This window comes from Hyperolius riggenbachi, chromosome 1 (assembly GCF_040937935.1).
Source record: "Hyperolius riggenbachi isolate aHypRig1 chromosome 1, aHypRig1.pri, whole genome shotgun sequence".
In the NCBI taxonomy this organism is placed as follows: Eukaryota; Metazoa; Chordata; class Amphibia; order Anura; family Hyperoliidae; genus Hyperolius; species Hyperolius riggenbachi.
This window is the reverse complement of record NC_090646.1, coordinates 471,654,792-471,669,404: the sequence shown is the minus strand read 5'-3', so window position 1 is coordinate 471,669,404 and position 14,613 is coordinate 471,654,792. Positions and strand designations below refer to the sequence as shown.

The 14,613-nt window shown below is 42.7% G+C and overlaps 2 protein-coding genes and 1 long non-coding RNA gene across 7 annotated transcripts in view; 1 reads left to right on the top strand and 2 right to left on the bottom strand.

Moving 5' to 3' along the window:
- Positions 1 to 9,789, bottom strand: part of LOC137521416 (telomerase protein component 1-like) — a 36,595-nt gene extending 26,806 nt beyond the window's left edge. For 2 of the 5 annotated variants that reach the window (XM_068240623.1, XM_068240661.1), the window contains exons 1-2: positions 6,482 to 6,583; positions 2,774 to 2,938 (exon numbers count right to left, since the gene is read on the bottom strand). In XM_068240623.1, coding sequence (XP_068096724.1) covers positions 2,774 to 2,938; positions 6,482 to 6,559 — 243 coding nt within the window. In that variant the 5' untranslated portion in view covers positions 6,560 to 6,583. Of the gene's footprint in view, positions 1 to 2,773; positions 2,939 to 6,266; positions 6,288 to 6,350; positions 6,403 to 6,481; positions 6,584 to 9,649 lie in introns of those variants that run through there. The other 3 variants (XM_068240632.1, XM_068240643.1, XM_068240651.1) reach the window with 3 other exon arrangements.
- Positions 6,624 to 14,613, top strand: part of LOC137521433 (uncharacterized) — a 33,798-nt gene continuing 25,808 nt past the window's right edge. Inside the window, exon 1 of the long non-coding RNA XR_011022122.1 lies at positions 6,624 to 6,699. This is a non-coding gene — a long non-coding RNA (uncharacterized lncRNA). The remainder of the gene's footprint in view (positions 6,700 to 14,613) is intronic.
- The window catches only part of POLE (DNA polymerase epsilon, catalytic subunit), a 118,785-nt gene continuing 114,819 nt past the window's right edge, over positions 10,648 to 14,613 (bottom strand). Inside the window, exons 46-49 of the mRNA XM_068240609.1 lie at positions 13,856 to 14,056; positions 13,639 to 13,764; positions 10,991 to 11,080; positions 10,648 to 10,901 (exon numbers count right to left, since the gene is read on the bottom strand). Of these exons, the coding sequence (XP_068096710.1) occupies positions 10,788 to 10,901; positions 10,991 to 11,080; positions 13,639 to 13,764; positions 13,856 to 14,056 (531 nt within the window). The 3' untranslated portion in view covers positions 10,648 to 10,787. The remainder of the gene's footprint in view (positions 10,902 to 10,990; positions 11,081 to 13,638; positions 13,765 to 13,855; positions 14,057 to 14,613) is intronic.

The following is a 14,613-nucleotide window of genomic DNA, read 5'->3' as shown; positions in this document are numbered from 1 at the left end:
GGAGGTGGGCATGGAGAGAGTTCAAAAGTATGATAGCTGTTGGAAAAGATGAGTTTCTGTGCCTTGAGGGTTCTGATGACCCGTAGCCTCCAGCCTCATGGGAGACAACTGAAAAAGTGGAAGCCAGGGTGGGAGGGGTCATTGGCAATTTTCATTGTTCTGGACCACAGTCTGGTGTTGTGGAGGATGTCAAGTTGGGGAAGGGGTTCCCTGATGATTCTCTCCGCTGATCTTATGACCCTCTAAAGTTTGTATCTATCACTCACGTAGGAGTCGGCAAAACAGATCAAGATGGATTAGCAGAGGACAGATTCAATGGTGGCGGAGTAAAGTGACCTCAAAAGTTCCTAAGCCATACCAAATTTGTTAAGTTGGCGGAAAAAGAATAGTTTTTGCTGAGCTTTCTTTTGGGCAAAGGCACAAAGTGTTAGCCTTCCAGCTCAGGCATTTAGAGATGGTAGTGCCCAGAAGGCAGATACTGGGCACTCTTTCAACTTCAGTGCCGTCAATGTGGATCGGAGATGGAATGGCAGAGTTCTTCCTAAAATCGATAATCATCTCAACAGTATTAGCTGTGTGGAGGACCACCAGTCTTTACACCAATGGCAAACTATCAACCTCCTGACGGTAGGCCGGTTTGTCATTTTCGGTTACACGTCCAATGATGGGGGTGTGGTCAGTAAATTTGATGATTTTGACAGAGCTTGCCACGGATGTGCAGTTATTGGTGTAGAGGGAAAACAGGACCGGTGACAAGACACAGCTTTGTGGGGGACCAGTGCTGGTGACTCTTGGTCAAGAGGAGAGGTTGCCCAGGTTAACAACTTGAGAGCTATGTGTGAGGAAGTCCATGATCCATAGACGGAGGGTGGGATGAACATTGAGTTCCACAAGATTGTCGCATATTATGCGCAGACAGATGGTATTGAAGGCCAAGCTTAAGTCCAGAAGAATAAACCTAGCATACATATGTGGTCTATCCAGGTAGTCAGTAACATGCTCCAACCAGATGTTGATAGTGCTGTCAGTGGACCTGTTTGCTCTGTACGCAAACTGTAATGGGTAGAGGAGGACCGTTGTAGATTGCTTAAGAAAAGACAAGACTACTCTTTTAAAGGTCTTCATGATAATGGAAGTAAAGTTGACGAGGTTGGAGACACCTTGCTTTTTGGGGACAGGTATAATGATGGACTTCTTGAAGCACATTGGGACCTTGCCTTCAGTGAGGGACTTGGTGTAGATGGGAATGAGGACAGGGGCCAACTGCCATGAGCTTGTTCTCAGACAGGCTGGCGAAATGCTGTCAAGGCCTTAGGCTTTCCTGGCATTTAGAGTTCACAGGTGGTGCAGATCAGCAGCCTTGCACACTTCCAGAGGGGGAAAGCTCAGTCTTGGATAATTTCCATCAGAACCTGGCCTTCTAACCTACAGTAGAAGTCACTACGTTCCTCGGCTATCTCAATGCTTGGCGTTGCATACTGGGGGGAAGGCTTGTAGTTGGTAGCAGTCTTAAGCTCTTTCCAGACTGCTGTTGGGTCGTTCGAGCAGTGGTTATGTCTCATCTTGTCGTACTCCTTCTTGGCAGCTCTCAGTTCGTAGTTAAGGGTGTTTATAGAGTTTCTGAAATCCTCCTGGGTTACGGGATTGTGAGCAGCTTCTTTGCACCTACACAGTTGTGGCTTGTTGGAGATCCACGGTTTAATATTAAGTGTAGACTTTGAAGTACTTGGTTGGTATACAAGAGTCTTCACAGAAGCTGATGTAAGAAGTGACGCTGTCCACCAACTCTTCCAGATATGGAGCTTCTTTCCTTTCAGTCTGTGCAATCAAAACACTTTGGTGGACATTAGGACTGGTTTTGCTGATTTCAGGTAGGTGGGGATCAAATGGATAATGCAGTGGTCGGAGGAACCACCTTGTAGGCGTCCTTGAATACTTTATAACAATGGTCGAAGGTGTTCAAGTCTCTGGTGGGAAAGTCGACATGCTGGTGGAAATGTGGCAGCTCTTGGCAGAGGTTAGCTAAGCTCTGTTGAAGTCGCCCATTATTATGTACAGGGAGTCAGGAAGGGACATCTCCCACTGCATGATTGTGTCGCTCAGGACATACAGGGAAAGTTTAATGTCAGCATGAGGAGGGATGTACACACCTGCAAGGATGTAGGAGGTAAACTCAGTTGACGAGTAGGAGTTAAATTTCAGGGGAGCACATTCCTGCCAGTATGGATGGATGGATGTGTTGGGGCACCATGAGAAGCTGATGTAAAAGTAAACGCCTCAGCCTTTCCTTTTCCCAGAGAGTGGTGTCATATTCCACCGGATGAGGCTGAAGCCTGGGAAATGGAGGGTGTTGTCCGGAATGCCATCATGCTGCCATGTTTCAGTGAGGCAGAGGACCAGAGTATTGTTACTAATCTACCCCTTATCACTGAGGAGACAAAGTTAATCCAGCTTGTTGGGAAGGGAGCAGATGTTGGCCAGAAGTACTGAGGGGATGGCTGACCTCAGGCCCTTTTTTCTTAGTCTCACAAGGGCCACCGCTCCTCTGCCCCTCCGCTGTGGAGACCCCTGGGGCAGATTAATGATTAAAGACAAACCTGAATAACTATTTGCAGTCAATTAAAAACATCCAAGAATGTTTCAATGTTTACACACAATTATAGAGCACATCTAAAAGATATACATGTATTAAGGTGCACTTGAGATGATGTTAGGAGGGTTACAGAACATTATTATTTATTTTAGTAGAAAAGAAATGATTTTATACTTTTACCTGTTTTACCAGCACTTCTCTCTCTGAATGAAAATCATCAAATGTTGACGACACAAATACTCGTACTGTGACCCATCCTGAAGCCAGTGGGGGATTCAAGGGCTTTTCAGTGGATGGTAAGCCGCTTATTGTTTTCCACATCTGTGCTATGTCTGTAGCTGAACTCTAGCAACAGGAAGAATAAAGTTAAAGTCAGTATACATTTTTAAAAGTAACCTTTAAAACCAGACAGCTTCATACTGTGTGGGAGCACAAAGGTGCCCATAGCATCTAGGAATGTGTGGGCAGATCGTCCAAGAGACAGATCTCTCTCTGATCAGAGAGGGATCTGTTGGCTGCCCATATACCGCAGGTCGATTCTCGATCGATTTCAGCATGAAATCTCGAGGATCGGCCTTACGACGCTGCCTCCGCCGCAGTTCCCCCAAATGTTAATGTGCCCCCCCTTCCCCAGTGCCCATGAATACAAATCTCACCTGTTCCAGCTGCAGCGACTGTCCAGTTTGTAAGTTGTTTGTAATTATTGGACTGCTTGTACATGTATTATGTAGATTCAGATACAGTGATGTTGGTGCTTTTGTTGTTTAGAAGTAGACCACTGTTATAAATGTAAGGCTTCATAATATTTTCAGTATTGCTACATGTGTATTGTATAGCTGCAAGTCAGGGCTGTATGTGACTGAGCACTATCTGTAGCTGTTAATGCCATGCTCAGATAAATAGAGAAGAGAGGGGCAAAACAGGGGAAGCAGGAGCTTTCTAAGTGTAGTAATAAGTGTTGCAATCTTTTGGGAGATATTGAAATCCACACTACTCCGACTGGGTGGTTGCCCAACTAAAAGTGCATTTTTCTCTTGTGGAGAAAATCTTTCTCAACTCAGGTCTTTAGGTCCCCTGGTCAATCTCCAATTTGCAAGTTGGGGTCAGTAGCGGTGGACGAAAAAGGGAGGCAAGAAGGAAGTAACTGCAAAGTTTTAAATACTTGGATTTACAGTAAAGGTATACAAGGGGCACCCACATAATATTTAAAGTAAAAGGTAAGTATTACATTTACCTCTCAAAGAAAGTTTAATTTGTAATTTTATTGGCACGTAACCAAAGTACCAATGCAATTCCAAATAAATACATTCAACCACTGTAGTAAGTGTACTTTAAACATTGTTATCTGGGCACCTCTTGTAAAGCTTTATTGTAGATTCACTCAGAGAGAATGTATTAGGACATGCTACCACATACCCCTTGTTTGGGATCTACAAATTGTAGTACATCTACAGAGCAACAGACATACCCACATCACACCTTTCTGCCACTGTATTTCCGTACAAATGTCCAGAAGTTGCAGAGTGAGGGAAAACGTTTACAAGATGTTACTGTTATTGGATGTTGCAGCTACCACCCAATACAAAGGCACTCAACAGTAAATATGGCCCTGCTCCATTTGCCCTTCTCCCACCAATACTTCTAAGGAAGTTGGTCTTTGCTGATGTTTTGACTGCTCTAGATCAGAACAAAAGCTATACAGGAGCCACAATACAAAGATGTTTCATGTTCTTTATTGTGGGTGAGGGGTCCATGCATTTAAACTATTAGCAGAATTGCTGAGTAGTTATACACTTAATGCTAAAATTAGTGATATTGTTATTACAGTGTAATAGGCATGTGATGTATAGGCCATTAACATTTATGTGTATATGGTGCCATAAGCTGCATGGCAACATACTCTTTCATACTGTAGTTTTAAAAACCCAGTTTGGATTCTCCTTCAGCGAAGGGTTAATGTGAGGGATGAGTGCTTTTCTCTCTTAGGGCTAAACATTGCACTGTTTGCCTTCTCAGCAGCCACTCTGGTCAACAGGTTCATGCTCACTTGTTAGGTGCTTCATATTACTCGTCACAAAAATTGTGTGAAGAGTGTCCCACAAGTCTCAGCCGAGTTTGGACAATAGCAGCAGCAGCACCAGCTTTACACTAGCTAATGCTGGGGCTGCTAGTGGCCATCCAATTACAGGAGGGAGGTGCTACATCTAAAAGAAGTGCCAATCTGATGCACTGGAGAGATGTGCAGAGCAAGAAGTCACTACCTCTGTCTGAAGAGCATGAGGCCATGGACCAGGAGGGGGGTTCTCTGTGCCTTCAATGTCACTGTATACTTGGTAAGCCACCCACTTCCTCTTTATGTCTGTCCCTGCCTTCTAAGGATTTAAGGACAGCAGCACCTTGACTGCTATTAGGATTAAATTATTGGTCCTATTACTGACCCTATATTTAGTGCAGTGGGACCTGGGTTCCTCCTGGTGCTTGGCATTGCCTGACCTTACGTGAAGAGAGCATGCAGGCAGTTTCTGGCGGATGTAGGAACTGATCCCATTGACTTACTCCCCCGCCCCCCTTCCCCATGCTTGCTGAGTACATTTGAAATCGGCGCCGATAGACTTGGGCGTAGGATACAGCCAGTATATGGCTGATCCTGCTTTTGCACAAGTCCGGGCCGTTTTAATTACTATTCCCCCTCCAGGCCACCATGGATAGTGGGGTAATGATATAATTTGGCTTCCAGCAATTGCTGGAGGCCGAATTATTGTGTTTTTTTAAGCAACCTCGACTCCGTCTTCTGGCGGAACCGACATTACTCACTGAGCGCTGCAATAGGAATGATTCCTATTGTAGTCTATGGAGGCGCCGGCTGCGCCCAAATCTACCTGCGCTGAAAAGCACTGCTCCATGCTTGCCTGATCTAAAGCCAATAAAACACCTCTCAGACATTATGTCTCAGTCTGATGCCACCAGGTTGCACCTCAGACTGTCCAGGAGCTCAATGATGCCCTGGTCCAGATCTGGGACTGGATGGATCTAGATTTTGGAAGTAAAAATGACCAAACAACTTTTGGGAAGAAAAATCCTTTTGATATATAATTACTACATATTCTGAATTTAATACATTTTTTTGCTTTCTCACTGGGGAGAACTGCACGAATTTCAAGCGATGGATTGCAGATTTTACCCTCTCCTCAATGGCTATTGGTTTTAAAATATTGCTCTACAAACAACATTCTGTGCGCATGTATTGCACAGCTATTCATTACATTCTGCAGCTCTAACATTTTCTGAACGCCTTACTCCACTGAATAACCCCCTACCAATGCCCAAACCTGCAGATCAGATCTGACCAGTATTCCATGCATATATTGTGCGTTTCTGTTCTGTCCTGGGTACATAAGGCAACAGAAACAAATACACAGATCCTGTAGAGAAGTAACTTTTTGAATGTTCTCTTATTACTCTTCACTATTATATAAACGGGACTCTTCTATGTCCGATTCAACTGTCGGGAACTAGAGTGTAAATGCTCTTCATGGGAGAAGACCCTTTTAGGACAGCTAGGCCGGAGAAGATATTCAAACTGCATTAGAACCAATTCAAGACTCTTATTTCACTTGTGAATCCATGTGGACTGGGTGCTGTAAAAAGTAAAAGAAATGGTAACAGCCGTAACTGGTCATACAGGTTCTCAGACCAGATGCTTGGTGCAATTCTTTGTCTAGACAGCAATGGAGTTTTCAGCAAACGGTATACTAACAGTAACAAAAGCCACAGTATGCATTGAAAGTGTAATGGGTCACAAGTCACAGCCTGCCCCCACCCATGCCTATGACCAAATTACCGAATTACTACCAAGAGCAAATCTAAGGTGCAAGTTCAAAGTGTTACCTTGACAGTCTTGTGCCCCTCATTTCCCTTTCCAGACAATCTAGTCACCACGACACCCATGTCACAGCTCAGTTGCATTGCCCTGAGTTACCATGGCAGCACATGATGCTGACACAGGATATCTGACACCCATAAGCAGAGCTCAAACACAAGTCTGTCCACACACAAGCTTATAGGAGAAGCAATGTTGAGGATTGCATTATGATGCCTAGATAGTTGTAAGTATGCTTTCGCTATATTTCAATGTCACTGATTGCATGGAATCAGTACCAACTGCATATGAAGAGTGCTTACCATGTATTTTGCACTAACTCATTTACCACAGAATGGTTCCTTTCTGCTGTGGATTTTTTCAGTGGCCAGAACGCAGTTGGTAAGAATGGCATAGAACAATTTTGCAAAAAGCAAAACTGTCCTGGTCCACGAGTGAGAAGCGGCTCGCTCGTTGCATGTGTGACTCAAAAACAACTCAAGGTGACTGGCATGGTTTATAAGGCGTGGAAGATGGTAACCCCTGAATTCTTTTCATTTCAGTTTCCCTTTAAGTAGTTAAAAAGTTGAAGTTGCTCCCAAAGTGTAATACATTTTTCATAAAAAGCCTTGTATTTAGAACTGTATATTATACATGCAATGTAGAGGGGCAAGTTTTTTGTTTTTAACAAAGAGGGGCAAGTCAACCTAAAATGCTCTGCTAGAGCACTAACTAAAGTGTATATACTACAGCAAGGGTGCCCAATAGGTCGATCGCGATCTACCAGTAGAACACGACCGCCTGCTGAGTAGTTTGCAGCCGCATCCCGTCAAGTTTTGCTGCCACGTAGCCACCTCAAAAAGCCAGGAGCGCTGAAGGAGGGGCCCAAGGTGAGGGAGTAGCACACCCCTCCCTGCCGCTGTGTGACCACAGCTCCCCCCGTCCTGCCCCTATAAAACGGCCCTGGGCAGGCCCCCAACCCCCACCCATGGGCCCCCCTGCGCCTGAATTTCTTACAGGGGCTATTGTTACGCCCGTGAACCAGCCATGATTCACTCATTCCTTGTTTCTTCTCCCTCTCCTTCTCCCTTTGTCCCTCCTGGCATATACTGATTTTAGTCCTTCTGCCCACATGGTCGTTAATTACAAATTATTACTATGATGAACACTCCTAAATTAATGTCCTTTAATGTTAAAGGAGCCAATTCTGGTGTCAAGTGGGACAGGATTTTAGCTATCTTAATTAAAAATAAAATTTATCTAAGAGACACATTTCAAAGTTGGATTTAGCCCTCCAAAAACATCCAAGAAATATCAAAAAATGCATAGTTAATTCATACCAGATGAGAAGGGTGAGGTGGCTATTATCAGCTTTAGATTAAATCCAATAGAAAAGATATTTTGTAATAGTGAGGGTCGCTTTATTATACTAACCTGTAAGGTTAATGGAGATTGGTTGACGGTGGCCAATATCTATGCCCCTAATTCAGGTGAAGCAGGGTTTATCCAGTCTCTTCTGGGCAGGCCAAGACTCCTCGCCAGGTGCAGCATTGTGGTTGTGGGTTTTTTTTTAATATGACCCTTGACCCGATTATGAATAATTCCAGAAATAAAGCTAGGGATACTGTTGGTCAGGGGGCAGCTTGTTATGGTGGGCCTTGGACGGAAAACATAAATCCGGCCCTGGATGTGTGTGTGTCCAAGAGGTCTACAAACATTTCATATGCTAAACTTAGCATTTAGAATGTTGGTATATTACTATATAGGACTTATATAGTAATGTACCAGAATTTTCAGGATTTGAAAAGTTGGTAGAACTCCTGGACTCAGCAATTTTTAAAGTAGCTTGCAAGCTGAAAAGGTGCGCGCACCCCTGCTCTAAAACTTTTGGGATGTCTGGAGAGTTAATAATTCTGATATAAGAAGTCTACTCTTTCTTATCTGTAGTACACTACACGTATTCAAGAATTGACCTGTTTCTAGCCCAGCAAGACCAGATTCAAAAAGTCAAAAGTATAGGAATCACCTTCTCAGTTCACGGCCCTATTTGGATTTGTTTCACAGGGCATAGCAATAGGGGTGCAGAGGTAGCGACTGCATCGGGGCCCTTGAGCCAGAGGGGCCCTCCCTCAACTGCTGTATTAGCTCTCTATTGGTCCTGTGCTCATAATAATCACTTCTATAGATACTTTGACTAGTGGTGATCATTAACACACTGCTCCTCATTCCCTTCTTGCACCTCTGACACTGTAGTTTGCCATTGGCAGGTTTTGCTGTGCCATATCAATTGTTATGTATAGAGTGCTGGGGGGGGGCAATGTAAAGCTTGCATCAGGGCCCACAGCTCCTTAGCTATGCTACTATACTTGCATTGAATGTCAGGCTCAGAAAAAAATAGTCTATACTGCCACCCTATGATGAAATAAAATCTCTGAAAGGTGGGGCATAACAATTATATTAGCAATGTCAGAACGGCAAGCGAGGGTCTCAGATTTTTTTAGTGACCAAATCAACTGAGCTCTGTGGTCTTGTCCCAGTGGAAATTAGTAGATGGTGCGATCTTAAATCCTTATGGATATTGGCTCTGAATAATGCCTTGTCAGATGTACTAAATGTACATATTTGCATAGATTGTGTATGACTTTTTTTCTGTCAGAACCTATAGGTCACTTTAGTGTGTGTAAATAGCTTACTAATTTTACCAATAAATATTGTTTACTTGGCTATTATATTAGCAAACCATTACGCGATCTTTGAGCCCCAACGCAATGAGCGATGTAATGAAGTCTATACACATTGTTGGGCTTTCACTTGGATTGTCTGATCAGTTTGAGGGGGAAGAACAAAAAAATGAAAAGAAAAAACCACCAATTATCTCATTTCCCCGCACATGTTTGGGGTCACCATTTGGGAAAGGAAACCTGCGGAGGAAAATGGCTACTGCCATTGCCATTTCATTGGCCCCAGTAGTTTAAATCACACAACAACAACATGTATTTCATCAGTAGAGCAAAGTCAGCTAAATTGAAGGAAGAAGATCAGCATGGTGGACAAGTGAGAAGCCAGCAATTGACACCATTCCATGTTCCTCTCACTTATAGGTCCCTTTCCACAGGAGGTTTAAAGAGAACCTGTACTGAGTAAAAATATTTAAAATAAACACATGAGGTAACTTCAAATGAACATTGCATTGTTACCTTGCCATCAGTTCCTCTCAGAAGCTCACCATTTTCTTCTGACAATAATCCCATCCAGTTCTGACAATATTTTGTCAGATCTGAAATATATCAGTTGCTGTCAGTAAAATATCAGTTGCTGTCAGTTATAGCTGAGAGGAAAACTGATGTACCAGGTAATGTCCATGTTTCCCTATGGCTCAAGTGGGCGATGTTACAGTTTAACTGTGTGCTGACCAGTAAGCTGTTATGGGTAATGGCCATTTTCAAAATGGAGGACGGAAAATTCCCTTGATCACAGTGAACAAATAGGACGCAGGACAAGAGAAAGACACTGAGGAGTAGACTACACGGGAAGTAAGTATGACTTGTGTATGGGTATTTTGACTTTTAATTTTCAGTTCAGGTTCTCTTTAAGTCCGTGAATTCACCTCCTGTCAGGTGCTTCCCTGCACTGGCCAGGAGGTTGCTAGCAATTGGCATGGGCATTCAAAAGTTGCCCCTCCCATATGGAGTTACATATGAGTATGGCGATTGCCCCGTCATACGCTACATGTTGCTTTTTTCCTTCCGCGTGTCAAACAATGATACATGTGTGGTGTTACAAATGCTGCCATTTTGCTGAATGAAATTGCAAATGAACTGCATAAAATTGCAGCTGGAAGGTTCTGGTGGGCCAGCTGACTGAACTGCCTGACAAACACGCACTTCAACCTTCTGTAGAAAAAGGGCTTAGGGTGCAATCAAGCCTTCTCATGCCTGATCTTCACTCTAAATGGCAATACATGTTTATTCAATAGATCAAAGTAAAGGAATTATCATTTTGCTTTTTCTTCCTACATAAATGATAAATATTGTATTATGCTATACGGTACATTATATAAGAAGTTAACACACGATGATGTGAAATGCTAAGGTGAAGCTGTTAAGAAAGTTGTGCTGTTACAACAAGCAAATTACTGCAAGTTTACCAAGATGCTGTGCACTTATATCACACAATAAATAGATAAGAAACCAAATCAGCATCATTAAACAACATTTATTATAATTAACAACATTACAATTTACACACATAAACATAATAGAAAAGGGTCAGATACTGACCAGGGCCCCTCTAAAAAGAGTGGGGTGCCCTGCAATGCCACAACTCTGTATGGAATCACTTTGTTAGGAGGGAATTCTGTTGCATAAGCCAGTTAATGGTCTCCAGGAGATGCTGCATTTGGTAATGTTGAGCAATATTCCGGAAGGCATCCACCTGTTCCATGAGGGCCTGAAGAGAAGAAATAGCATGGTGAGAGCTAGGCTACTACGTATGTATAAAGCAATGCCATGAAAACAGATCTATGCACTGACACTTACCTTGATTGGGATGGTGGAGCTGAAGTCACCAGCACAAATGCAGTACACAGTCATGTTTGCTTCTTTCACTCCTTTACACTTCAAGCACACCTGGCAGTAAAAAGGGAACCCGATGTACACACATCAGAAAATAAGACTACAGTAATTTATCAAAACAGACAAAACACTCCAGAAAGCTGTTGAAATGCATGCAAACTCATACTTGAAATAGGGGTTTGTTAACATCTAGGGTTGCCTACAATAAGCGATTTTGACACCTAGGTAGGTGAAAGGTACTGTACTTGTACTTATGGCAGAGAGTCTGACAAACGTAAGCGTGCATTTTTGTTCCAGTGCGTAAACTACAGGTCTTAGTGTACAGTGTACCTCTACTTCTCAGTGTATGAACCAGCAAAGACAGACATTTGCACTGCAGATAGCAAGAAAAAAAAAACCCTAGGTGGTGGGTACAGATGGTCAAACAGATGCACATCATTTCAAGTTGTAACAGGATTAAAGAAAACCAAAAGTGACAGCAACAAAATATGTACTGGGAGTAGCATGCCATACAAAATTATAGGGTGCTGGACCAGTTTAAAAGTTCAAGCATAATCCAAGAGATCCGCACACTCCACTGTAGATAAGTTTATTCAAGTGCCAATGTCCATTCAGTAACTAACGAACGTTTCGGAGCCACGGCGGGTTCCCTTTGTCAAGGCATACACAACACGGCAACAATAAATCAGTGACCCCCTCCCTCAGTCTTATAAATGCTGTAAAACACATTACACCCCTCCCCCCATTGATTCAAATTTGCCACCATCAACATTTGCTAATTAGCAGTGGAGTGTGCAGATCTCTTTGATTATGCTTAAAGTGACAGTAAGGTGCCCAGTTTAACTTACTTGGGGCTTCTCCCAGGCTCCTGTTCCACTTCTCTCTATTCAGCAGCTGTGCCCTCCAAAAGCTGCATGTGCGGCCCTGGGCTGCGCACTGGCTCAATAATGCTCTCATGGTCAGGAGCGTTTTACTGTTGTGCAGTTTGTAAAAATTGCAACTGACCATGCAGTGTTCACTCCCGGCCACAGGAGCGCAATCAAGGAGGCATGTGCAGTAGCCAGGGACTGGCTCAGTTGTAGAAGAGAAGAGTGGAACGACTGCAAGGGGCCAGGATGACTACAGGGGGCTGGAAGGAGGCACAGGTAAGTTAAACTGGGTACCTTACTGTCACTTTAGGTTCCCTTTAAACATTCTGAATGAGAATGTAAGGTAAACAAAAAAAACAAAAAAAAATCTACACTGAACGGTTTTTATATTCCCAAACATAAATCTGGTGACTAAGAATGCATGCTTAAATGAGAATCATACAAACTGGGTACTGAAAAGGGATGTTTGAAATGTATACATTTTTTGTTCATCCTTGGAAGTTTTTCGGCAGCAAAACCTGAATAGCCTATTTTTAAGTCTGTCTGTTGTGCGTTGGAATCGGAGATACTGACAGACAGACAGCTTCACTAACAGACCTGAAATAAACAATAGATAAACCCAAGAACTTTACTTTGTAATACAACAGGAACTTAAAGGGTAGTGAGTGAAAAAATAAAATAAAAAAAAATAACTTACATGGGGCTTCATCCAGCCCCCTGGACGCTTACTGTGCCCACAACATCCCACTGATCCCTGCTGGCCAGCAGCGGCAACCCTTGCAAAGCTGGCTGCGCATGAGCAGCCCCAAGCACCCTGGTCGCGCTCCCGCCACTGGGAGCGTTCTGCACAAGTGCAGTAGCAGTTTCCACGTACTGCGCATGCGCACAATGCCCACAGAGGCTGGAGCACGATCAGGGTGCGGGAGGATCGGGGCTGCACAAGCGCAGTAGCTGCCGACTGGCAGAGACAGGCCAGCTTTGCGGTGGTCACAGCTGCTGGAAGGAGGGGATCAGGAGGACATTGTGGGCACAGTACGAGTCCAGATAGCTGGAAGAAGCCCCAAGTTAAAATCTTTTTTATTTTTTATTCAAACTCAGGTCAAAAGACCAACTTTACAGGGCCAGATAAGGCTTATTTTGTGATTGTTCAAAGACAAGTGACAAAATAAAAATATAAAAATAAGCTGGACAAACTGGTAATATTTTTTTTTTAATATGCATGATGTAATACCCAGCCAAAACTGAAAGTAGTATGAATCCAGGTGAAGGCAGATGCCAACAGAGATGTGCAGGCTGCCATCTTCATGACCATGCTAATTTTCTAGTTAGTCTTCTGGCATTTTTTTTTTTTAACTTTTTTTTTAAACTAGGCGCAATTATTTTCATGTTCAGTGTTACAGCTAAGTGACTCAAAATCACCACCAAATGATAAACATTGCAACACAGAAATTAGTAGTTTTTAAGACAAGATGGCAGCCTGCACAGCTCTCCAATACAGGTTATACAGTAGAATCGGTTTCTAGTAAGCACTGATATAATAAACCTCTGGTTATTGTAAACTCAGTTTCCATGTCCCGACCATGCACCCGTATGAATATACAATGTATGAACAATTCTGATATAATATACTTTTGATGATGTGAATTACTTGGCCAGATACCTTGGGGATTACTATAAAGGGATTACATTAAGAACTGAAAAGGAGCTTGGGAAAATGAACTAAAAGGCAATTCTAAACCTTACCAAATCCTGCAGCATAAATGCCATCATTTTTTTCTGAAGAGCTTCCACTAGGGACATCTCAATGTTGTCAGAGTCGTACTCAGCCTGGCAGTTTGAACAGACCCACTGCGGCAGCACAGACCCATCCTATGATGAACAACAAATATAAATATAACAGTTCCAAAACAGTAAAAAAAAAAAAAATCTACAAAGGCAAATTCCTGTTTACTGGACAAACCTGACTGAGTAAAGGATCTTTGCACAAGTCAAGGTCACGGCAGAAGTTACAGCTCCTGCATATGATTTCGGGAAGGATGTAGGAACGGCAGGGATCTCGGAACTGTGCATCCTCTGAGAATTCCCCTACATCAATTAGCCGCAGAAGATCTCTCTTCAGCTTATTCACTTGGTTGGTTATATTGGAATCCAGAGACAGCACCTGCAGAAATCACATACAAAAGGCATATTTACAATGTACGTGCGGTCTCTCAGTTTAAAAAGAAGTCTCCCTATTAGATTTGTCATTGAAGAGATGAAAAGCACATACACTACATTCTGTTTTAAAAAGGCTGTGTGGCATCATAGCTTAGTTTCTTTACTATAACCTGAATAGTTATTTTTTCCCTCAACCCAAATTTTTTTTTTTTTTTTTTTTTTTTTTTTAACCTTTACCTAGGCTATATTTAAAGAGACACTGAAGCGAAAAAAAAAATATGATATAGTGAATTGGTTGTGTACTATGAATAATTACTAGAAGATTAGCAGCAAAGAAAATATTCTCATACTTTTATTTTCAGGTATATAGTGTTTTTTCTAACATTGCAGCATTCTATAATATGTGCAGATTACACAACACTCTGCATTCAAAATGATTCTTTCAGAGCAGTCTGAAGTAATGACCTCTCCTCTAGCAGAGAAAAAGTAAACAGTTCACTTACAGTTGAGATAATAAAAGTCAGATAACAGCCCTCTCCACTACTAAGACTAAGGGTACGT